The following is a 26,323-nucleotide window of genomic DNA, read 5'->3' on the forward strand; positions in this document are numbered from 1 at the left end:
GTGTTTGCCGGTCATTCCCCAGTGGGGACAATGTGACTGTATCGTACACTTCCTGTGAGAAGGACACAACTACAACTTGGACTTTACCTGACAAACACAAACGATGGCACCTAATTGTACGTACTGTCGTATTAATCAGAAATGTAAAACAAAAAAGTTCCATCACTGTAATCAACAAATATGACCTAGTTCCAAGCATGGGTTAAACAGCCTCTCCAGGGGCTGTGCAGAAGGTAAACACACTGGCGATATACAGGTTGAGCATCCCTTATCTGAAATGCTTGGGACTGAAAGTATTTCACATTTTGGATTTTGGAATATCTGCATATACGTAATGAAGTACCTTGGGGATGGAACCCAAGTTTGAATAGTAAATTCATTTATGAGTCATATATACCTTATACACATAGCCTGCAGGTAATTTTACACAAGCTTTTAATAATTTTGGTGCATAAAACAAAAGTTTGGTAAAGTACTTATGTGGGTAATTTTCCACTTTTGGTATGGTGTCTGCGCTTAAAAAGTTTTGGACTTTGGAGCATTCAGATTTAGGATTAGGGATCCTCAACCTACATATCCTTTCAAAATAGCAGTTTTTCTCCATACAACAAACCCAGACACATGACATCAATGCATTCCTCTTCCCCTCACAAACTCCCAGTACTCCCCTAGCCAACACTTCGGGTTACTCAGAGGTCCAGTTAAATCCCCTTAAACATTCCCCTCTATAACTCAGGCCATCATCTCTCTGGTCAGTGCTTGCCCTGAGCACACAAAAAACACCTGAAATAGGTATGAAGAAGGCCTAGTTTTTCAGGAGAGTGGGTGCGAACCACGTCCAAAGGTAAGAAAATGCCAAACATCTGGACAGTGAATGCTCAATTAGAGGAAACTCTGGAGTTTCATGGCTATAGGTGTGTTGTATAGAAGGGACATGGCTCAGAATATTTGCTAACATCATATCTAAAGGTTTTCCCATCATGAACATATATAGCACAAGCGGTTTCCTTCAATACCTTTCTGTAGATTACTAAGAAGGGACTCAATGCTTTCCCGGGGAAGTATAAAAGTAGGCCTAGGCTAGGGTGGTGCTGGTGAATATTTAGCAATCAGTTCTTGAGGGAAAAAGCATGTGCAGATAGAAACACATGAGTTTTTACTGATATAAAAGTATGTATTAGCACATAATTTTCAAATAATAATAAAATACACAATACTCTTTAAGTTCTATATAGCTCGGGGAGGGAGGAGGTTTGATAGAGGGAGGGTAAAAGGCGAGACCACATCTATGGAGCATACTGCAAGGGTACAAGTCAAATCTGTCAAGTGTAGAACATAAATGTCTTAACACAATAATCAAGTAAATGAGGCAAAAGCTATGTTGATTGGTTTGATGTAACCACATCAGATTGTATAAAAAAAAAAAATCAACCCATTGTACTCCACATATGTATAAATGTATTCATGATCTATGTGTATATGACTTAATAAAAAAAAAAAGAAACCTTAACTGCAAAAAAAAAAGTTCCATATAGCTCAATCGACTTTCATAGAATGCTTTTGTTGATTTTTCCTAAAGTCTCATATCTATAACCAACAGTGTGCTTGCAAGTGATGAATGAGTGCGCTTCTGACATGAACATTAATACTTTTGTTTAACAAGATGAAAGTAAAATAATAAGATGTGAGAACTTCATTTGTAAACCATGGAAGTGACTTCTTCGCTAAATCTGATAAGTTTTCAAATACTGGAGGAATATCTGCTCAATTTGTTGTGCTATTCACAGTTTGTGCTTAGTCAAAACACATTTTAAGCACAAGCCGAATTATTAACATGTTCTCCATCACTTTCTGAGGTCTGAACAATAAACAATAAATCAAACACAGATTTGTAGCAGTTACTTTTATGCTGTAAACACTGTTACCACATCCAAGTTCAACCTCCCAGCATGATGTCACTGAATGTGAAACTTGGCAGAGAGGTACAGAACCATCACCCAGTACTGTACATGTATGATGGATACAAATAGCCTTAAGAGCATAGATAATAAAACCTAGTTAATTAGAAAATTAGACATTTTACACATTTTATGGGGGCAAGACATGATTGCAAGAGGGACTTTACCTAACAATTGCAATCAGTGTAACTGGCTTATTGTACCCTCAATGAATCCCCGACAATAAAAAAAAAAAAAAAAGAAAAGAAAATTAGACATTTTATTAGTATTACCTTTTTCTAAATTTAAGTTTGTATAACTTAATGTTCAATAATGGCTATGTTTTAACAACCAGCTCCCAAAATGCCTGAAAATTTAACCATTAGTCCCTGTATGCTAACCACTGAACTGGATTAAAACACTGATTTTTCAGTGGGTGTGTGATTTTTCCAAATTTTTAAGAAGTCTATGAAGCAAAATCTTCTGCCATTTATGCCCAGGAGAATGAAAAACAAGCCTATATATATAGTACATATATAAGTATTCCATTCCCCCATTCTAAATCAGCCAAATGGATCCAGTAAAGGAAAATAAGAATTGAATACAGGATGTATTTTGCCCACACTATTGAGTCAATTGATGCCCTTATTCTGTTTTAAAATGTTTATACTTGAATAAGAATTATACCAACTGGGATAAATTTTCACCAAAATAACATTCAGCAAAGCAATTTGCACTAAATGCAGAAACCTACAAGTGCTTACCTATGGTACCGCCCAAAGCCATTGCTCCAGACATCTGAGCTAGCAATTCTGGGCCAGGTTTTAAGCCTCCAAGGGTGGCTGCCAGGCCTCCGGCAACCCCAATCATGCCCAATGCATTGCCAAGACGAGCTGTTGCCTGAGTGGAAAGGCCAGCCAGGGCACCAACACAGCACAAACCCGAGCCTAGGTACATGATCTTTTCAAAGGAAAGGAAAGAGAGAGAGATTATTAGAACTTTCATTTTATTAGCAAAGAGAGGACCTTTGCCTCTCTCTCTCTCGTGGAAGCATGATTCTCCAAGGACAATTTTAAATTTAGACAATAAAGGGACAAATCCAAACTCTTGTTTCAATATTTCAATGTATTTTCCTACCTATTAGGAATGTTAACATATGAAATACATACTTCGTATTATATTCGCAATTATACCATTCATGTAAATTGGTTTCATGCAATTATACCATTCATGTAAATTGGTTTCATCTAGATTTAATACCATGCACTAATATATGTGTATGTGCATATATATGTAAATTAAAATGGACTTCTTACTGGATCTGAAAATACTAACCCTGATCAAATGTAAAAGAGCCAAGTCCTGGCTTAAGTGCAAGGGACTGTGCCATATATTTTACTTATGTTGGAACTGAGCCTCATGACAATGACAAGAGGAAAAATCATTATTCTACTTTTACAAAACAGAAAATCAGAGCTTAAAAGATTGTGTGATTTCTCCAAGGTCAAATGATCAATAAAAATGGCAAATTTAGACTTGGGTCTCTCTGACTCACTGTTCCAACTGTTCTCAAAAAATATTTTGCTCATTCAACAAATACTACATGTTGGGAATACCAAAGAGACAATCATTGAAAAGAGATGGGAAATACAGAGTTCAAAACAAAGTGAAGGTTCTATTATATTTCAAGTTGGAATTTTCAAAGTTCAACTTGATTATTTCTGGTTTTCTATACATGAATGTTTAAACTATCTGGATGAAGTGGCATAACATCTCTTGATAACAAAAGATAATACGCTGAACTTGTAAAAGAAGTGGGAAAAGATGTAACAGTACTTGATAATGAAAATTGTTCAAACGTTTTATTGATTGATACCGTTTCATTGTATCTTTACAATCCAGCCAGGTACATTAAGAAAATACTAATAACTTTCTCAATGCTTTTTACATGTGGAAAAACTTAGAAATGAACAGGTCAACCCATGTTTAACACATTAACTGCCACCTGAGTTGTATTTAACTTACACTAGTTTTGAGCCCAGGGCCCTGTGAAACATATCTAACTCACATGTCTCCTGACCTATCGACCTAATAAAACACCATGGCCCCAAGGGGGAAAAAAATTTTTTCTAGGGTGTCAGTTAATGTGTTAAACTCAGCAGGCAACTGTCTCTAGAATCCAGGGTCCTAATCCTGGGAAGACAGGAATGCTTTGTACAAGCAAGTGTTTCCAGGGTTACTATATTTGCCTAATAAAAAGTTGTATTGCTTCACAGATTGAATTTTGGTTAATATTCATTTGGTAACATTCATTTGAATTTTGGTAACATACATTTGGTAACATTATTAACCAATAATGTTAAATCTAGTAAGGAAGAAAATACCACAATAAAAATAAACACATTCAAAAGAACCTCTTACTTGTTCGATGTTATAACCACTGTAGAGGGCAGCTAAATATCCACCGACAAAGGTGCCGGCAGGGAGCAGATACAGGTAGTTGTATTCTGGGGGATCGGTGGGACGCTTGAACATGTCCAGCATTCTCTGAGTCACCAGAAAGCCACCTTACCAAAGCAAAGGGAATAAAAAAACATAAAGAGGTATTTCACTGAGCCATGTGATTTTTCAAAGTGCTACAATTTTTAGGGATAAATATAATTTTAAGCAGCATTTTAGAACCTCAAAATTTAAAGTCATTCCGTTATTCAAACCAACTCTGCTGGAGTGGAAAATAAAACACTAAATATATTCAGGAAGAAAACTTGCTATCAGAATGCAAAACCAACTATTTCAGCAGGACTAAAAGCAAATAGCCATTCAAAAAGCTTCGGAATGCAAAAGACCAAAGGGCTCTTTTTTTTTTTTCTAATAGGTGATTGTATTTGTTAAACCCAGGGATAAATGATAAAAGAAAAAAATAGACACCAGGTCTCTCGGACACATTAAACAATTTTTAGTTATAAAATAGCATCAAATGAGTCTCATACAGGAATGATGTGCTAGGCTTCCCATTTTTATGAACAAACACTGGCTGGGATAAGGCAAAAGATTAAAATTTTATCTAAAATTAGACTCATTCATTGACGTTATGGTGCTACCTCTAAGTCAACTTAATTTGAAACTATGCATTCAAAAACTTTCTAGGTAACTTACAGTAAGACATCATCTTGTTTTAGGGCGAAGGGGATTGTTCTTTTATCAATAAAAATTACAGATGGGCAAATGACTCATTTTCCTTCACAAAGAGCATGTATGGTCTGAGTGAAACATTTTTTTAAAGTCCCACTTAGGTTCTTGAAATCAGAATGTCTATTTTAGGCTGATTTATATTTGCTTAAGTCTCCATTAAAAATAGCACTCTGGGCCCTCTCCCCATCATCCTACCTGCAATGTTGACTGAGGATATGAAAGCAGCAAGGGCAGCAAGGCCCTGAGGGGTGGAGGAAGGATACAAGTGTCCGCCCATCAGCGCCAACCCACCAACCGCAGTCAACCCTGGAAAGAAAGCATCAACGCGGGGAATAATTACAGTGACATGCCAAATCAAGTGTCCTAGCAGAAGGACCTCACATACATAGATGCGTACAGAGAAAAGTTCTCAGTAAAAAGTGAGGCAGCTTTCTTGCACTTTCATTAAAATGATACACACAATTTTCCTGACGAAGACTGTCTCAAATTCCCATCATTCTCACTTGAAGTACTACTGTGGGCAAAGGGTTAACAAAACCTTTTCTCCTTCCGCTTAAGAATTTTTGTTTGTTTTTTGTTGAGACAGAGTCTCACTATGTCGCTCTCAGTAGAGTACCGTGGCATCACAGCACACAGCAACCTCAAAGTCTTGGGCTTAAGAGATTCTCTTGCCTCAGCCTCCCAAGTAGCTGGGACTACAGGCACCCACTACAACGCCCAGCTATTTTTCGGTTGTAGTTGTTGTTGTTTGGCAGGCCTGGGCTGGATTCAAACCCGCCAGCTCCGGTGTATGTGGCTGGTGCCCTCGCCACTGAGCTCCAGGCACCAAGCCCTGCTTAAGAATTTAACCTTCTTACTTTCGAGCTGTGTTCCACCAATAGATATAAATCAACAATGTTGTAGAAAACACTGCTATGGTAAAAAGTGACCCTTGCTGGATAACTTGCATCTAAACTGTAAGAACTATTCATGAACTATAAATGCCTGATGGGATGCCAAGCTTGGGCTTTCCTGACTATAGAACCTCTTGGAGCTGGACACGTTCCCTGCAGAGACCCTGCAAGCTCTGCCCATGGCAATGTTGTAAGAGACAACTACAGGTTCTGAGGCTTCCTGGCCAGGGCAACTCCCACGCCTAAGCAATGTAGGACTCCTTCCCTCATATCTGAACCATCACAGGGCCCCAAAGAGAAGAGCTCCTGGGCCTCTGTGTGACTGCTGCATGCACAGCTGAGAAGACTCGCACCAAAGAGAAATGCCTGATGCTGCCCCACTGGCGGGCAAGCTGCGCCTCCTGTCCTGTAAGCTTCACAGTAAACCTGATGCCACGTGGGGCTTATTGTCACCTTATTAGACTGAATGTGGAGTCAAAACTAAGAAAAGCCCCTAAAGGATGGTACAGCTATGATTCTGTGAAACACTGGTTTTCACATTTTATCAGTAGAATCCTTTCCTTAAAGGAAATTGTACTTGAAGGAAATAGTGGCTCTACACTGCTTGACACAAGGTAGCCAAAAGGACTGACACTCCTCCTCTATGACAGCCCCATGTCTCACTCCTCTGGAAGCCCCCTGAGTCACTACAACAACCGCCCCAGATACCAAGAGAAATAACTTGAAAACACAAACTTTGTAACTTCACGGCCAGCATCCATAAAGCTGAATAAACCTATGAAAACCTGAGATGAGGACGAACAAGGGAGGAACAAACCTGAGATTGCGTTAGTCACAGACATCAGTGGTGAGTGGAGGGCAGGAGTCACGCCCCAGACAGTGTGGTAACCCACAATGCCAGCCAAGCCAAAAGTAGTCACCATCTGAGAAAAGGCTAGATTGGGGGCCACCATGCCCAAACCCAGCATCCCCGTGAGACCTACAGAAAGAGAGCAAAGAGCATAAGCTGGTGTCTAGTTATCTCAGTAAGATCAAAAGGACACGCACATTCACATACAAACAAATCTGTGGAATAGTCAGTGCTTTTCAATGCCACCCCCTTGTCCGTTTTAGACATACGGTGGCTGGCAAGTGGCGGGGAGGAAGACAGGGGGCACACGGTGGACAGAACCCAACTTTCTGATCACTCCCAAATAAATTGTAATGATTTAGTAATAGTATTTATGGGTCACCTTAGTAACAATTTGTACATTTTCCTGTGTAGCTTTTCGTCTTGCCTGCTGTAACTTTCATTGACAATGCCACATGTGTTTACACAGAGTTTTATTCCAGAATTATAGGCCTGGAATAGAGGACCAAGCAAAGCACTTTCAGCCTGGGCAGGACACAACCTTTATGAGACAGGACTTTTATGAGGCCAATTTTCTGTCACTCTCGAATTTGGCTGAGGAAGAGAAGTTTTAAAAGAGTAGGAAGAATTTCATTCACTCCAGCACCTCCCCAAAACATATGGCTTCCACCCACCCAGGACACAGTTTTGCAATTGGACTGGACTGCTGGCTAGCGCAGTAGGCTCCCCCCTCAACACCAAGTCAGCAAACAGGATTGTACAAAGAAAAGGGAAAGAAAATACAAATTAAATTAAGAATGTGCAAAATACAAACAGCCAGCTCTGAACATACATCTTTAATTACTGCCTTCCTTAATGGCAAACATGTGGATGGCTATTCTGCAACAGAAGAGAGGGTTACCTAGTGGCCAGTAAAAGCAGAATGACAGTGGGTGACCAGGGAGCTGGAAGTTAACGTTCCTTGGGAAGGTACCTTTTGTCCTTACTATGAACTATGGCACACCTGGCATATCTAGAAATTGACATTAATTTTACTTAAAATCATTCAATAAGACTGTACTTTTAATTTATATTTTCCTACCCACATTCATCATTTCCAAAGTTCCCATGCACAGCCCATTAACCATCTGGAGAGAGAGTTAAAAAAACTATTGTTTTGCCTTCCAATTAAAAATTACAGAAGCTGTATAAGGTGGTGATTAAGAATATATTTTCTTAGGTCAGACTGCCTGGTTCAAATCCTGGTTCTGCTGCTGCTCACTAGCTATGTGATATCAGGGACATTACTTAACCTCTCTGTTTCAATCTCCTCATCCGTAAAATTATTAACCTTCTCTGTCTTCATCTGGAAAGAAGATAATAATAACTCACCTCACTAAGTTACTGGAAGAAGATAATAATAACTCACCTCACTAAGTTACTGCTGCATTTAGCAAACAGTCCATGTTGTGCTAAATTCTGGACTGCTTGCTAAATGCTAGTGTTAGTATGGCCATGTCAGCAAAGAAACACTAAATTATCATAATCCACAGTGCTTGGTGTTGGGCATCTAGGGTAGGAATCATATCACACCTCTGAAGGTGTTCTTATCAACTATTTAATAAATTAATGTCTTTTTATATTTAATAATGTCTATTTCTATAATCAGTGTAACAGAGGAAGAGAAACATGAAGTGAAGGATGCTATTCAGATGGATTCCTTATACATATAGAGGAAAAATACTTTTCTTAATATAAAAGAAAGTTCAAGGTAAAGGGAAATATAAAACCATTCATTGGACTATGCCATTGTCATATCTAATAAAAAAAAACAATATCCTTGGACTCAACAAATATAAGAGAAGCCTAGAAAACAAATCATTATATGGAGTGTCTATAAAGTTCGTGTGCAATTTAAATTTAAATTGTATATGTCTTGCTATATGTTCTTATGAATCTCTAAGAGAAATTAGAGCCTACTCACGTTAAGCTGCAGGTGTAATAGAGGGTATCCTAATAGTCATCATACATATAGACATAGGGAAAATGGGAAATTACAGCTAAATGTACCTTTATTTACAAATATTCATTACAAAATTTTACAAAATATTTCTCTTATATTTACATAAGAATATAAAAACATTAAAAATATGAAATATATTATGGGTTTATTAATTTTTCCTATTTATGGAAACCTTTGGGACGCCCTATACAATAATCTAGTTTCTCTTTTTTTAAATAAATGAGTGCAAGTAGGGACACTGTCCATCTACTCATAACTAGCTTTTTTTGGTCATTTTGCTGAGACTTGTTCTTTATTCAAGGAGAGTTACATGTTTAGCTTTAAAACATCTGGACTCACATGGGAATTTGGAGAATGCTGAGGCTACAAGAATTCTATGTGCCTGGTTCTGGTCCTTAATTCTTTATAGCTTGTTTTTGGTTTGCTTTCCTTTTGGCTCTAAGAATATCTAAACACTTTTAATTCATTCTGTGAGAGAGAAACCAATTTAAAAATCAAGTATCCATATTTCATCTTCTAACAATATATAGCCAGAATGATCATTTTACTATAATTATTTAGTGTTGTCATACAGATAAATTAAACAGAGAGTTGTTTAATTGTAAAGAAATATCAAAATTTAAAAATTGAATTTACTAGCTGAGTAACTTGGAATGTCAACTATTCAAGTACTATAACTTGTACCATAGCATTTACTCTTCAAAACAAATATTTGGTTTCCCAGTCTTCCTCAAGTAGGCAGATAATCACAACTGAAGTTTTATGCATCAAAAAAAAAACTGTATTTTCACTTAATACCAGCACAATCTGACATATACCATATATTTGATATAAATAAAAATAGTGACTATATTTAAAATGTTTTCTATAAAAGGAAAAGTTAATGGCCTGCATATTATTACACATGCCTTCATTCTAGTAGTGAGCACAGGGTCTGTATCTTTTGAGTTGATCAATGCAGTCTCCACCACCACAGAGGTGGGTCAAAAAATATGTTGGTGAAAAATCAGGTCTCTCAGGACCCTTTACCAATGGAATCCGAAGTACCACAGGATTGCACACACTAATCTTGACAATTAACATATTACTGACAAAATTCAAACAATTTAAACTGTGACCAATGGGATCTTCACCTGCTGTATACGCCGAAGCCGTTGTCATTGTCTTCCTGAAGGGGGTAACGGTAGCTGCTTTTTCAGCTTCCAGCTCAGCCACTGTTTTCTGTTTTACTGGGGCACCTTGAGGAATATTTTTTGGTGTGGGAGCTGGGAAAATCACTTCGCCATCCTAACAGAAATTAGAAAATAGCATTTTTTGAGACAGAGTCTCATTCTTGCCCTGAGTAGAATGCTGTGACATTATAGATCAAAGCAACCTCAAACTCTTGGACTCAATCTTCTTGCCTCAGCCTCCTGAGTAGCTGGAACTTACAGGCGCCTGCCACAACACGCAGCTTATTTTTCTATTTTTAGTAAAGATGGGGTCTCGCTGTTGCTCAGGCTGGTCTCGAACTCCTGAGCTCAAGCAATCCACCTGCCTTGGCCTTCCAGAGAGCTAGGATTACAGGCAAAAGCCACCATGCCCAGCCAGAAAACAGCATTTTCTAAAAATCAATCCAGAATTTTAAAACCACTTAATAGAAGATAGCTAACTGTTTAAAAAAAAAAAAACTGTTCTATTAAATATAATTTTATATAAATAAATTCATATAATTTGCAACATTTTATATAAATATGCTTGTGTTACACATACATAGATACATAATTTATATGTGTAGAATGCAAAAATGCAAATCAAACCCTGAAAAGCAGATAGGAAGGGAGAATGTTTAATTTTTTACTTTATTTGATTTCTGCTTGTTTGTTTTCTCAAAAGCAAGTACATTTTCAGTGAGTCATTCTGCATCTTAAACAATTTTATTAGCATAAATCTAGCACATCTATACTTTATCAAAATATATCTCAATTCCAAAATAGCATTCTTCCATAAACAGAAATCCTAAAACAAATTTATATTAAAAACAGGAAAGAACAGATTTCCTTACTTACCTTCATGACTACAGTTCCTCTAATGACATGACCCATTGTTCCAAAGTCAAAGTCATCTTTCACTTCAAAATAAAAATTATCTTTGTCTGGGCTGATGGCTTTCAGAAGTTTGGTAATGTTGTTGGAATACAGGGTGCTGGCCTGAGTGGCCATTCGGCTGGGAAGGTCTGTGTAGCCCACATGAGTAATTCCCTAAATGAACAAAATTATAGTCAAAATGGTCTACTGCCATAAGCTCACGTTCCTTCTAGTGCGTTTCACATTCATAGTCAATGTGAAATTTTGAAATTATCTTATCTTTATAAGTATATACACATACTCACAAACAGACCTATTTCAAAAGTAGATTTAAATGGGCCTATGTTTAACTAAAAAAAAAAAAAAGAAAACAATCAGGCTTCAATTTTTCCAAATATTTAAGGGAATAAACACCCCCTTATAAATCAGTAATGACAAGAGAATTGATTCACAGGCAGAAAATGGTATTTTTATACCTTATGAATATAAAGTTCTCCTGGCTTAGTGGTTTCAAAGTTTCCCCCAGCTTCAGCAGCTAAATCCACAACAACTGAACCTTCCTTCATTGACTCAATCATGTCTTTAGTAAATAAAACCGGAGCTTTTTTACCTAATAAAAATCAAAGAAAATAATATAAATTATAATTTTCTAAACACTTATATTCTCCTAATTATTACAGTCATCTCTAGGCATTCAGGAATTTAACATCTGAAATTTTGGGGGTTTTTCCCTATTTCTTTTGTTTTTATTAAATCATAACTGTACATTAATGCATTTATGGGGTACTGATTAAATATGCAGTGTGAAATGCTTACATTGAACTGATTAACACATCCATCACAATTATACTCTTTTTTCTTAATAGTCTTGAAATGTACCATTGCATCATACACATTAGGTGAGGTCCCCCCAAATTCCCTCCCTCCTCCCACCTTCCCCCTCCCCTCTCTCTCTCTCCTCTTCCCTTCTACTTTCTGGACTATAGTTACGTTTTACCATTCATATGAATGTGTAGGTGATTATACATTGATTTTGTAGTAGTACTGAGTACACTGGATACATTTTTTTCCATTCTTGAGATACTTTTCTTTTTTTTTTTTTTTTTTTTTTGTAGAGACAGAGTCTCACTGCACTGCCCTCAGTAGAGTGCCGTGGCGTCACACAGCTCACAGCAACCTCCAACTCTTGGGCTTACGCGATTCTCCTGCCTCAGCCTCCCAAGCAGCTGGGACTACAGGCGCCTGCCACAACGCCCGGCTATTTTTCTGTTGCAGTTTGGCCGGGGCTGGGTTTGAACCCGCCACCCTCGGCATATGGGGCCGGCGCCCCACTCACTGAGCCACAGGCACCGTTCAAAGAAGAATATGTTCCAGCTCCATGCGGGTAAATATGAAAGATAACATCTGAAATTTTAACTCTTTTCCAGGTGAGGGCTAAATATCACAATGCAGGTGAGACTAGTGAGATTTCTCCTATGAAAGAAATATGGAGACCAGGCACAGTGGGTTATGCCTGTAATAATAGCACTTTAGGAGGCTGAGAGAGAAGGACTACAGCAGGCCAGGAGTTTGAAAAGTGAACTATGATCATGCCACTGCACTCTAGCTTGGGCAATAGAGTTAGAACCCGTATCTAAAATAAAAGGAAGGAAGGGAAGGAAGGGGATTAAGGGAAGGAAGGGAAGGAAGAGAAGGGAAGGAAATGAAAGAAAGGAAGGAAAGGAAGGAAGGGAAGGAAGGAAGGAAGGGAAGGAAGGAAAGGAGGAAAAGAAGAAAGGAAAAAAGGAAGATAGGAAGGAGAAGGAAGGAAGGAAGGAAGAAGGAAAAGAAAAAAGAAGGAAAGAAAAAAGAAAACAGAAAAGAAAAAATTTAAAAAGAGAAAAATGATGAGCATGAGCTACAAAGCCAGTGTAAGGGAGGGAGCTAAGTGGCCAGGGAGCCAACCCCGCCACCTGCTTAGCATGAGTCTCAGTGCTGCTCTCCCCAGCTGCTCTATACCCAGTACCATCTATAAAGGGATAAACAGTTTGCTTGTTTTTTCAAAAGTCTATAATAATAAGCCATTATGGAAACCATGTGTACCTAAATTGTACAATTCATTAAGTTCACAAATGTTGAAAGTGTATTCAATATCAAATTATGAATTACAAAATAGAATATTTACAATCATCTTAACGAACGTCACCAGATTTTCCAACACATTGTAAGAACCTTCCTTAATCTAACACAGGATAACTTTGAGACGAGAAAGGTAAGTGCCAAGAAATCAAATAGTGGGATACCACCACACTCAGAGGTTGAGGAGTCCCTCATACGCCTTTGTTTCCACCCAACAACTATTTATTTTGTGCCTGTGGGAGTTAAACCCTATCTGTACCCAATGCTGGAAATACAGCAGTAGATAAACAAAAACGGTCCCCATTCTCCCGGTGCCCATTCTCCTCACGTGATACTTCATATTTTAAATTTATAATGTGTTTTTAAAAAGTCCACTAAATGATTTTTCAAGCTAACATATATCTGTAAGTATGTTTAACAGGGGATCAAGCTGTCAGTATATTATTATGTTCACATTTCACAAAACAATCCAAGTACCTAAATCAAAAGAAAAAGGAAATAATCAATTTTATGTCCTACAACCTTGCTAAGTTATTTATTAGTTCCAATACATTTATTTAATGGAATTGATTCTTTAATAATTTCTTCATTTAATTTGTATCATGTAATCTGCAAATAAAAACAAGCTTACTTTAAAAAATGAAAAAAGAAAAAGGAAATAAACTTGTGAGATGAGCAGTATGAAAGCCGAGCATTAATATCTTATTTTTACATATTCTTTTGAAAGTTTTCCATTCTGTTTACAGAATTTTAGTTAAAATGCTGCCAATTTTATAAATGGAAATTGATTAGAAATAAATGTGCATTATATTGGTACATTTTTAATCTACTTGACTGAAATACATACGATTCAAAAAAGAAAAATAACATTCATTTATAGCACATGTGGGGGAAAAAGTTGTAATGATCCAAGCAGAGTATTTATATAGCACCTCCTCTTTTTTGCCTCTACCTTTATACTTCCAAAATAAAGCCCAGGCCCTCGTCCCTGGAAGCGCTCCCTCCAACATGCCCCCTCATTACTGCCCTGTTACTACCCCAGCCACACTGGCCTCACTGCCATGTGCTTACATGATCTCTGGTTCTTTCTCGTGAGTCTCCCCAAAAGAGCAGGAATCAAGAGACCTCTTCCTCCAAAGACAACACACACTCCTGGTAGTTTCACCACTCCTCAGAATTCTCTGAAGTATTCCTTTCATCCACCCTTCCCTCTGTAGTCTAACAAAGGCACCTTGAATACTTAACTAAACTCCACTGAATCATGAGAATCTGAGGAAGCAAACCCCGTACATCAGAGGACTCTTCCCAAAATAAAGGTCATGCTGCTCAGCCCCCCAGTGATTTAGTGCTATAGACCATATGGCTGGATCCTCACAGTCAAAAACCTGCACTGCTAAGCTGCACTTTGTGGATGTTACCAGCATCACCACCACCACTCACTGTCCCAGAACCTCTGCTCTATTAACCAGCCTCATGAGCTTCACTGCTGTCCTCCCATCTCATTCATACACTCCGCTCTTAGACTGAAATATAAGCCTTAAATGACCCTTTTGGATCCAGATCCACCCTTTTTGACTTCTGGCGCCATCTTTGTGGCCAACGATCTTACAAATTTGATTTGGCCTCTAGCTAAATTCTCCTACCTTAGAAATTCTTGATTCCTTCTTTCTTCTGAGATATCTACAGCTAAGGGATCAGTGCCTAAACTGTGTGCTGCCACTCTACAAGACATCAAGTGCCCCAAACCATTGACACTCTATAGAAAGCCTGTAACATATGATCTATTGGTCTCCTCTGATTTTACTCATTCAACCTTCACAGAACAATTGTGCAGTGGATGACACAACTTTAAAAAACACAGGCATATTTTCACATCTTAGCAAAGATAACTTGGGTTTTCTGTCCATATTATCGCTTTGAAATTCAACCACTTTTAAAACAATAGCATTTTTTTTCACATAGAGTAATTTATTTAGTGCACACACTGGAAGGTATCACGGTAACAGTTAAGTTAAAAATGTTACTTAAGTCATAGAGAAATATTTAAAGGCATGAAATTATTTTTAGAAAAAGAGCTCATAATGACGGAGAACTTTCCAAACATGCCAAGAGATTCCGAAATTCAGTTTCAGAACTCTGAAACTCCAACAGTTTCAGAACTCCAGCACGACTCAACCCAAATAAGACATCCCCCAGACACATCATAATCAATTTCACTAAAGTTAATATAAAGGAGAAAATTCTGAAAGCTGCCAGACGAAAGAAAACCATTACCAACAAGGGGAAGAATATCAGAACAACTGCAGATCTCTCTGCTGAAACCTTTCAAGCTAGAAGAGGATGGTCATTGACTTTTAATCTCCTAAAACAAAATAACTTTCAACCCAGGATCCTGTACCCAGCTAAACTGAGCTTCATTTATGACGGAGAAATTAAATACTTCAACGACATTCACATGTTCAAGAAATTTGCCATAACTAAACCAGCTCTCCAGGACATTCTTAGACCTATCCTCCATAAAGACCAGTGTAATTCTCCACCACAAAAGTAAACCCGCCCAAAAAATTTTTGATCAAATTCCAACTTCCACAGTCACAAAAGGATTACAAATGTCCACCAGTCTCTCGAAAGGCTTATCAATACTCTCAATTAATGTGAATGGTTTAAATTGTCCTCTAAAGAGGCATAGTTTGGCGGACTGGATACAAAAACTCAAGCCAGATATCTGCTGCATCCAAGAATCACATCTTACATTAAAAGACAGATATAGACTCAAGGTGAAGGGATGGTCATCTATATTCCAGGAAAATGGAAAGCAGAAAAAAGCAGGCATTGCAATCCTGTTCGCAGATGCAATAGGCTTTAAACCAACCAAAATAATTAAGGATAAGGATGGACACTTCATATTTGTTAAAGTTAATACTCAATATGATGAGATCTCAATTATTAATATTTATGCACCCAACCACAACGCACCTCAATTTATAAGAGAAACTCTAACAGACATGAGCAACTCAATTTCCTCCACTTCCATAGTAGTTGGAGATTTTAACACCCCTTTAGCAGTGCTGGATAGATCCTCCAAAAAGAAGCTAAGCAAAGAAATTTTAGATTTAAACTCAACCATTCAACATCTGGACTTAACAGACATCTACAGAACATTTCATCCCAAAAAAACTGAATACACATTCTTCTCATCAGCCCACGGAACATACTCAAAAATCGACCACATCCTAGGCCACAAATCTAACCTCAGCAAATTTTAAAAAATAGAAATTATTCCTTGCATCTTCTCAGACCATCATGGAATAAAAGTTGAACTAAATAACAACAGGAACCTGCATACCCATACAAAAACATGGAAGCTAAACAACCTTATGCTGAAGGATACATGGGTTATAGATGAGATTAAGAAGGAAATCACCATATTTTTGGAACAAAACAACAATCAAGACACAAATTACCAGAACCTCTGGGATACTGCAAAGGCAGTCCTAAGAGGGAAATTTATAGCACTGCAAGCCTTCCTCAAGAAAACGGAAAGCGAGGAAGTCAATAACTTAATGGAACATCTCAAGCAACTGGAGAAAGAAGAACACTTCAACCCCAAACGCAGCAGAAGAAAAGAAATAACCAAAATCAGAGCAGAATTAAATGAAATTGAAAACAAAAGAATTAAACAACAGATCAATAAATCCAAAAGCTGGTTTTTTGAAAAGATCAATAACATAGATAAACCTTTGGCCAACCTAACGAGGAAAAAAAGAGTAAAATCTCTAATTTCATCAATCAGAAATGGTAATGATGAAATAACAACAGACCCCTCAGAAATTCAAAAAATCCTTAACGAATACTACAAGAAACTCTACTCTCACAAATATGAAAATCTGAAAGAAATCGACCAATACCTGGAAGCACGCCACCTACCAAGACTTACCCAGAACAAAGTGGAAATGTTGAACAGGCCTATATCAAGTTCTGAAATAGCATCAACTATACAAAATCTCCCTAAAAAGAAAAGCCCAGGACCAGATGGCTTTACATCAGAATTCTACCAAACATTTAAAGAAGAACTAGTACCTATACTACTAAAGCTCTTCCAAAATACAGAAAAAGAAGGAATATTACCCAACACATTCTACAAAGCAAACATCACCTTGATCCCCAAACCAGGGAAAGACCCAACAAGAAAAGAAAATTATAGACCAGTATCACTAATGAATATTGATGCTAAAATACTCAATAAGATCCTAACAAACAGAATCCAACAACACATCAAAAAAATTATACACATGACCAAGTTGGATTTATCCCAGGGTCTCAAGGCTGGTTCAATATACGTAAATCTATAAATTTAATTCAACACATAAACAAACTTAAAAATAAAGACCATATGATTCTTTCAATGGATGCAGAAAAAGCTTTTGATAATATCCAGCATCCTTCATGATCACAGCACTTAAGAAAATTGGTATAAAAGAGGGACGGAGGGAGGGGGGTGGGGCCTTGGTGTGTGTCACACTTTATGGGGGCAAGACATGATTGCAAGAGGGACTTTACCTAACAGTTGCAATCAGTGTAACCTGGCTTATTGTACCCTCAATGAATCCCCAACAATAAAAAAAAGAAAATTGGTATAGAAGGGACATTTCTTAAACTAATAGAGGCCATCTACAGCAAACCCACAGCCAATATCGTATTGAATGGAGTTAAATTGAAATCATTTCCACTTAGATTAGGAACCAGGCAAGGTTGCCCATTGTCTCCATTGCTCTTTAACATTGTAATGGAAGTTTTAGCCATTGCAATTAGGGAAAAAAAGGTGATCAAGGGTATCCACACAGGGTCCAGAGGAGATCAAACTTTCACTCTTCACAGATGATATGATCATATATCTGGAAAACACTAGGGATTCTACTACAAAACTTTTAGAAGTGATCAAGGAATATAGCAATGTCTCAGGCTACAAAATCAACACCCATAAATCTGTAGCCTTTATATATACCAACAATAACCAAGCCAAACAAACAGTCAAGGACTCTATTCCTTTCACAGTAGTGCCAAAGAAGATGAAATATTTGGGAGTATACCTAACAAAGGATGTGAAAGATCTCTATAAAGACAACTGTGAAACTCTAAGAAAAGAAATAGCCGAAGATGTTAACAGATGGAAAAACATACCATGTTCATGGCTGGGAAGAATCAACATTGTTAAAATGTCCATACTGCCCAAAGCAATATATAATTTTAATGCAATTCCTATTAAAGCTCCATTGTCATACTTTAAAGATCTTGAAAAAATAATACTTTGTTTTATATGGAATCAGAAAAAACCTCAAATAGCCAAAACATTACTGAGCAATAAAAACAAAGCAGGAGGAATCACGCTACCAGACCTGAGACTATGCTATAAATCCATAGTGATCAAAACAGCATGGTACTGGCACAAAAGCAGAGAAGTAGATGTCTGGAACAGAATAGAAAACCAAGAGATGGATCCAGCTACTTACCATTATTTGATCTTTGACAAGCCAATTAAAAACATTCAGTGGGGAAAAAATTCCCTATTTAACAAATGGTGCTGCGTAAACTGGCTGGCAACCTGTAGAAGATTGAAACTGGACCCACACCTTTCACCATTAACTAAGACAGACTCTCACTGGATAAAAGATTTAAACTGAAGACATGAAACTATAAAAATACTTGAAGAAAGTGCAGGGAAAACTCCTGAAGGAATCGGCCTGGGTGAATATTTTATGAGGCGGACTCCCCAGGCAATTGAAGCAGTATCAAAAATATACTACTGGGACCTGATCAAACTAAAAAGCTTCTGCACAGCCAAGAACATAGTGAGTAAAGCAAGCAGATAGCCCTCAGAATGAGAGAAAATATTTGCAGGTTATACCTCCGATACAGGTCTAATAACAAGAATCCACAGAGAACTCAAACGTATTAACAAGAAAAGAACACGTGACCCCATCTCAGGGTGGGCAAGGGACTTGAAGAGAAACTTCTCTAAAGAAGACCAACGCACAATCTACAAACACATGAAAAAAAGCTCATCATCCTTAATCATCAGAGAAATGCAAATCAAAACTACTCTGAGATATCACCTAATCCCAGTAAGAGTAGACCACATAACAAAATCCCAAAACCAGAAATGTTGGCGTGGATGTGGAGGAAAGGGCACACTTCTACACTGCTGGTGGGAATGCACATTAATATGTTCCTTCTGGAAGGATGTTTGGAGAATACTTAGAGACCTAAATATAGACCTGCCATTCGATACTATAATTCCTTTACTAGGTTTATACCCAGAAGACCAAAAATCACAATATAACAAAGACATCTGTACCAGAATGTTTATTGCAGCCCAATTCATAATTGCTAAGTCATGGAAGAAGCCCAAGAGCCCATCGACCCACGAATGGACTAGCAAATTGTGGTACATGTATACCATGGAATAGTATGCAGCCTTAAAGAAAGATGGAGACTTTACCTCTTTCATGTTTACATGGATGGAGCTGGAACATACTCTTCTTAGCAAAGTATCTCAGGAATGGAAGAAAAAGTATCCAATGTACTCAGCCCTACTATGAAGCTAAATTATAGCTTTCACATGAAGACTATAACCCAACTATAGCACAAGACTATGGGGAAAGGGCCAAGGAAGGGGAAGGGAGGGGGGAGGTTTTGGTGGAGGGAGGGGAATGGGTGGGGCCACATCCATGGTGCATCTTAGAATGGGTACAGGCGATTGCACTAATGTACACAGCTATGATTTAACAATAAAAAAAAAAAGAGCTCATAACAAAATAGCATGTATGTTTTTAAAATATATATAGACACATGTTTCTCACTTATACATACATACATACATAAAATACTACATAATATAGTATATCATAGAAGTTCATAGTAAATTCTAAAGTATATAACATTTAACAAAGCCAGGGTATATTTGGAGTAGTAAAACTAATTATCTTCTCCTCTGTGCGCTTCCTTATCTCTCTAAAGTTTTAATTTTAAAATTAAAAAATTATAATAAGGCCTACAGGGAACACGATGGTGAACATAACTCTGCAGCTGCCTTCAAGCACTCACATGTGGATCAATTTTTTGAAAATTTTGGAAAGTGCACAAATAAAAATTGAAAACAGAAGGGGAAAAAATAGAGCCAAAAGAGAAGCAGGTCATAAATAAAAGTTCCAAATGCCTAACTCCTCAAAAGGATAAGTCAAGAGAAACACTGAGAAGATAATTTCAAAATACTGTCTTACCCTGATAGCCTAATATGACAAACTTTAATGCATGATAAATGTGGCATCACAAAATGGAAGAACAAAAAGAATAAGAGGATAAGTTAAATATGTACAGTAAAACCTCTATAAGTTGACTGTAACAAACTGGTTCACATATGGAGGTGGTGGCTCTGCATCCATAGCTCAGTGGTTACGGCGCCAGCCACATACACCAGGGCTGGTGGGTTCGAGCCTGGCCCGGGCCTGCTAAACAACAACTACAACAACAACAACAAAAAAAAAAAAATGGAGGTGGTCAACATAAGGAATTAGGCCTACTGTACTCATATATACAAGTGGTACATGTCCACCCTATGAAAATTAGGTCAATGTAAACAGCCGGTCAAGGTAGGGAAGTAGTCAACTATGCAGGTTCTACTGTATTTGGGTAAAAATATCTACCCTAATTTAATATTCTTAAACTAAACCCTAAGTAGATCAAAATTAATTATAAAAGAAAAGAATCAACATATAAAGTGAAGGAAAAGAAAGAAAAAGGAAACCTTGGTTGGGTATTTCTTTAGCCTGTGGACAAAAAGGTACTTTCTAAATTTAAAGCAATGGAGAAAAATTACAAAGGAAAACATCAATAGATTTAAATATTCTTAAAGTATATATTAAAATCTCAAAAAATTCTTAAAAGCTCATAGAAACTAATAAAAACAAAACACTAAGATTCTATCTAACAGATAAATTAACCACAAATACAAACAATTTTAAAAAATATTAACAACCAAATTGAAAAAAAGGTTCACCCTCAGTAAGAATCAAAGAAATGTAGGTTCAAAAAGTCAGATACATTTTAGCCTCTTAAACTAGTAGAGTCAAAAAATCATAATACTTAATATTGAAGTGAAACAATGAATTGAAAAATCTACTGATGACAATATAAACTACATAATCTTGCAAGAAAGCAGAGTTTATCAAGTATACATAACCTGGCAAATAATAATGATATCCATTCATCCAGTAATTCTACTTCTAAAATCTAACTAATCCTAGGGAACTAAAAATGCAAACACAAGAATTATGCAGCAAAATGTTATAAGAGCATTAATTGACAAAAATTTTCTATAAACTAAAAGCCCAACTTTGGAGGAACAATAAAATACAATAGCATTCCAATAAGAAAATTCTACAAAACCATTAAAACATACTTACACGGAGTTCTTAATGATTCATCATGTTATATTAAAGGGAAAAGCTTATGATATAATATTAAGTAGAGAAAAAAAGATGCTATACCTTAATCTCAACATTATAAAAATACGCTGAAAAAAGGCTGAAAAGAAATGTAAAATATTAACAGTATTTATCATTAAGTGGAGGGATCATAAGTGATCTTTATTTTCTACTTTGTACTTTACTACATCTCTAATAAAAGCCACCTAACATTTTTATAACAAAAATAAAATAAAGTAAGTATTCCTGCATAATCACAACCACCTTCTCCTTTGAGTCAAGAACATGAATTAACAGTTGGTCTTGAGAACTAAGGAGAATTAGAATAACTTAGAAAAAGCATCAGCCTAACCTCTTTGTTTAACATGTTGAAAAGACTTCACTCAAAGTCACCTGCCTTCTCTGCCACAGCAAATTAATCTATGCAGTTGGACAGTCTTACAAAGAGTGTACCAAAACTATTAAAGACAGAGACATAATTAAAGATAGTACAAAACAATGTACAGCACAGGCACGGTGGCTCACACCTATAATCCTAGCACTATAGGAGGCCGAGGTGGGAGGATTGCTTGGGGTCAGGAGTTCAATGCCAGCCTGAGCAAGAGCAAGACTCCACCTCTACAAAAAATAGAAAACTGTACAAATGAACATAATGTAACCTAATTGTATGTACCCTCATATTAACCCAAAATTTAAAAAAAAAAGAAAGAAAAATTAGCTGAGTGCAATGATGTATCTGTCTCAAAAAGAAAAAAAAGGATGAAAAGAAAAACAATGTATAACATAGAAATGAATAAAATGAATACATCCAATGTTTACTGCAAATCCTTCAAATATAAAGAGATGCCATGTCTACCCCAGAGACAGTCTGGTGAAGGTCCTAGATATAAGAACAAAACGTAAAATGAGAACATGAGGTATAATGAAACATACAGAAAAAGCAAAAGGCTCGGCGCCTGTAGCTCCGCAGCTAGGGTGCCAGCCACATACACCGGGGCTGACGAGTTTGAACCTGGCCTGGGCCTGCTAAACAACAATGACAACGAAAAAATACCCATGCGTTGTGGAGGGCACCTGTAGTCCAGCTACTTGGGAGGCTGAGACAAGAGAATCGCTTAAGCCCAAGAGTTTGAGGTTGCTGTGAGCTATGACACCACAGCACCTATGTCTACGGAGGGCACACAGTGACACTTTGTCTCAAAAAAAAAAAAAAAATGAAAGAAAAGATAAAGAAAAAAGCAAGAAAGGTAATTTCAGATAAGAGAACATTTTTGTGTAGGTACAACTGGGATTTTTCTCTTTTGATGGTCATCCCTATTAAATTTATTGTTGGTAAATTTTTTTATCTATTGTTATATTTCCTAAAACCATCCCCTTAAAAAAAATCACTAACAGAAAACATTAATAAGGAGAGAAAAATCTTAAAAATATTTCCTTAGCTGGGCATTGTGGCAGGCACCTTACTCCCAGCTACTCAGGAAGCTGAAGCAGGAGAATCTGAGCTCCAGAGTTTGAGGTTGCTGTGAGCTGTGACTCCACAGCACTCTACCAAGGGCAACATAATGAGACTCTGTCTCAAAAAAAAAAAAAAAAAAACAAAGTTTCCTGACAAAAGACAAACTGTAGGCGAAAGATATGGCATTATGTCCAACTTTATGAAATATTTCTTCCTCCCTTCTGCTTCATGGACATTAAGTTCCCCTGGTAAGCTTACTCAGTTCCCTTCCAGCAGGAATTATTTTCACACTTTTGCCAAGACAACTGTAGGGCGTCAAGTATGCACAGTCATCACTGAAATATTCATTCATTCACTGACACAAATCAAAATTATTTACTGCCTCCCATATGCAGCCTAGATGGGGATGAAAAACTTTACTTATAACTCTAGGGGCTATTATTTCACAACTGAAAGAATTTGCATTAAAAGGTCAGTCAAAAAACAGATCCATTACAAAAAGAGCTGAGCATTTAAAGTACTCGTCTACAAAACTGAATTATAGTTTCCCAATTGGTTAGCCATTGTTTGGGGTAAGTAGGTTGCCATAGATCAGTGTAAGAGATTTTTGAGTCTCTGTGTGCACCAAGAATTGACTGTGGACTGACTAAATGCCTCATGCGTGTGCATTGTTTCTTAACATACACAGATGGCTTGGATACACATAAGTTTTTAAGTGCTACTGAATTCATAATCATGTATTTTCTTAATAACCAAATACTAAGATACAGTTCTAAAAGTATTAAAATTAGAATCTGCTAGAAAAATTACTAATTTTTAAAAATAGCTTTAACAATGTAGTGCTGTGTGGCAAAAGAATACATCATTGGCCTCCCTACAACACCAAATTCCAAAAGAGTAATTTAGCTTAAACTAAATATTAAAGGCTAATGATTTGCCAGAAAATTTTGTTATATATAATACCTCTCTGAATGAATCAGGCCATGATCATCTGAAATCTATAAATTCTCAGATTTTTATCTCAGTGAGAAGAGAATCAAACCTTCACAGACAACTTTAATCATCGTTTAAAAAAAAGAAAAAGAAAAAGAGAAAAAAAGAAATCAAGAAGAAACCACTAAAAATATTAAGAACAAGACACCAAGATGAAATAGGTTTACCACAAAATTTTATAATGATTCCAAGGAGCATTTGGCATTAGTTACTGGAATTATTCAATGGCATGTAATCAGATGGGGAAATTCCTAATTTCCTGGCCTGTAAGGCATCAAATTATACAGAGGCTCAAGAAAAACTTTCTGCTTTCACAAGAACATAATATACTTAACTCCATACTAGCAAATAAATAATAGAATATATTCATCAAAAACCAAAGAAGATTTCTCATCAACAAGTACTAGGAAGATAGAAATCATTTTTAACATAATGCGGTAATCTATAGTAACATAAAATAGAACAGGTAAAGAAAGACATTTACACATTAAGAAACTTCATTACAACATCACCATGTTGCACAGAGTGTTGCTAGTATGTGCCCAGAATCCACTGCCTTCTTTTTCCCCACTCTCATTTCCTTTCTCTCTACCAATCCACGAGCTTCAAGTGTCATGACCTCAGCAAACCACCCCAGAGGCGGGCCTGACAGGCCTCAGGTAATCCAAGGAACCTCATCACCTTATGAGTGACAGGTGTAAGCTGAAATATTTCAAAATTGCCTTGCCTATATGGATTGGTTCAGATAGGGCTAGGCAACCCAATTAAGGCTAATGAAAATGAGGGAAATTTGCTAAGGGCTTCTGAAAAAGTATCCTTGCTCTTCACAAGGGAGACATCAGAACTGCCCTGTCTCATCCTTTGGATATTGTTGCCTAGATACCAGTGAGGATGAAGCCAACTCAAAGAGGAAGGCAAAGCTGAGAGAACACAAGGAGCACAGCTAGACTCGCCTGAGCCACCTGCCCACAGTCATAACTGGACTTGGTTCTGTTAACACAACCCAAGAAATTGCCTTTCTTAGCGCAGATTGTGTTGGAATTTCTGTTTCTGGCAGCCAAAAGAATCCTAACAGATACGTACTGAAGGCTCTTTTAGCTTTTCCACCTACATGTATACATAAGAATAAGAGATAATTAATCATGTAATAGATAGGCTATGGCAAGATATTGCTGAACATTTGATCCACTGATCTAATTGTCTAATGAACCTCTGATTTAGCCAGCTCCGTGGTGCATTATTGCAAAGTACAGACGCAACCCCCATCTCTGCATATGACTAGAGAAGCCACAGATAGCTGTGTTCATACACAAGAAGAGATTCTCAACCAAGCTTAGTCAAGCAGAGTACTTTACATGTAAGCTGTATTCACAAACTAGAGGAAAAACCTTTCTCTAAATATTTGTTTTTATAAGGAACCAGATAAAAACCCAGGTTGGCAAATAGTTAGTTTTCACAAACTGGATGCGTTGAGCTATTTCTACATGTAATATTTATTAAATATAATTAGTCAAGAGCATATTTTAGCAGATTATAATAATCTCTAATTTTCCATTTTAAAAAGAAATCTAAAAATAAATTTTAACTTATAATTAAAGAATATGTTTATAAAAAAATTTTTAAGATTATCTTAAGAATTTCTCTCCTGGCCAGGCGCTGTGGCTCACACCTGTAATCTTAGCACTCCGGGAGGCTGCGGTAGGTGGACTGCTTAAGCTCAGGAGTTCGAGACCAACCTGAACATAAGCAAGACCCCATCTCTACTAAAAATAGAAAAAACTGAGGCAAGAGGATCGCTTGAGACCAAGAGTTGGAGGTTGCTGTGAGCTATGATGCCAGGGCACTCTATCCAGGGCAACAGCTTGAGACTCTGTCTCAAAAAATAATAATAATAATTTATCTCCCATAGATGCAAAATTCTATATAAATAAAAAGCAAAATTAGTCAAGATTTTACCATGACTTCATAGGCTACAGGAATTCTCCAAAAAGGAAAATAATCTACCAAACATAAATGGGAGCACAAACAAGGCATATATAATATTCTTATAGAAACTACAGCATTCTTTGAGTTCCCTCCATTAAATGTATATACATTAGCTACCAAAATCCTTTAAAAATGAAGTGATCAGTATTTATTATACATTCTGATTGTATTATTCTATTAATATGAAATAACTAAATGATTTTTTTTAACTTTTTTAATTATTGTTAAATCATAGCTGTGTACATTAGTGCAATCAAGGGGTACAATGTGCTGGTTTCATACACAATCTGAAATATTCTCATCAAACTGTTTAACATAGCCTTCATGGCATTTTCTCAGTTATTATA

The 26,323-nt window shown here is 36.9% G+C and overlaps 1 protein-coding gene across 7 annotated transcripts in view; it reads right to left on the bottom strand.

Moving 5' to 3' along the window:
- Positions 1–26,323, bottom strand: part of NNT (nicotinamide nucleotide transhydrogenase) — a 116,518-nt gene that overhangs the window by 48,055 nt on the left and 42,140 nt on the right. For all 7 annotated transcript variants that reach the window (XM_053591076.1, XM_053591089.1, XM_053591058.1 and 4 more), the window contains 7 exons: positions 11,417–11,550; positions 10,923–11,114; positions 10,008–10,161; positions 6,840–7,001; positions 5,325–5,435; positions 4,359–4,504; positions 2,702–2,897 (listed from right to left, as the gene is read on the bottom strand). In XM_053591076.1, the coding sequence (XP_053447051.1) occupies positions 2,702–2,897; positions 4,359–4,504; positions 5,325–5,435; positions 6,840–7,001; positions 10,008–10,161; positions 10,923–11,114; positions 11,417–11,550 (1,095 nt within the window). The remainder of the gene's footprint in view (positions 1–2,701; positions 2,898–4,358; positions 4,505–5,324; positions 5,436–6,839; positions 7,002–10,007; positions 10,162–10,922; positions 11,115–11,416; positions 11,551–26,323) is intronic.

The sequence above is a fragment of the Nycticebus coucang genome, chromosome 1 (genome assembly GCF_027406575.1).
Source record: "Nycticebus coucang isolate mNycCou1 chromosome 1, mNycCou1.pri, whole genome shotgun sequence".
Taxonomy (NCBI): Eukaryota; Metazoa; Chordata; class Mammalia; order Primates; family Lorisidae; genus Nycticebus; species Nycticebus coucang.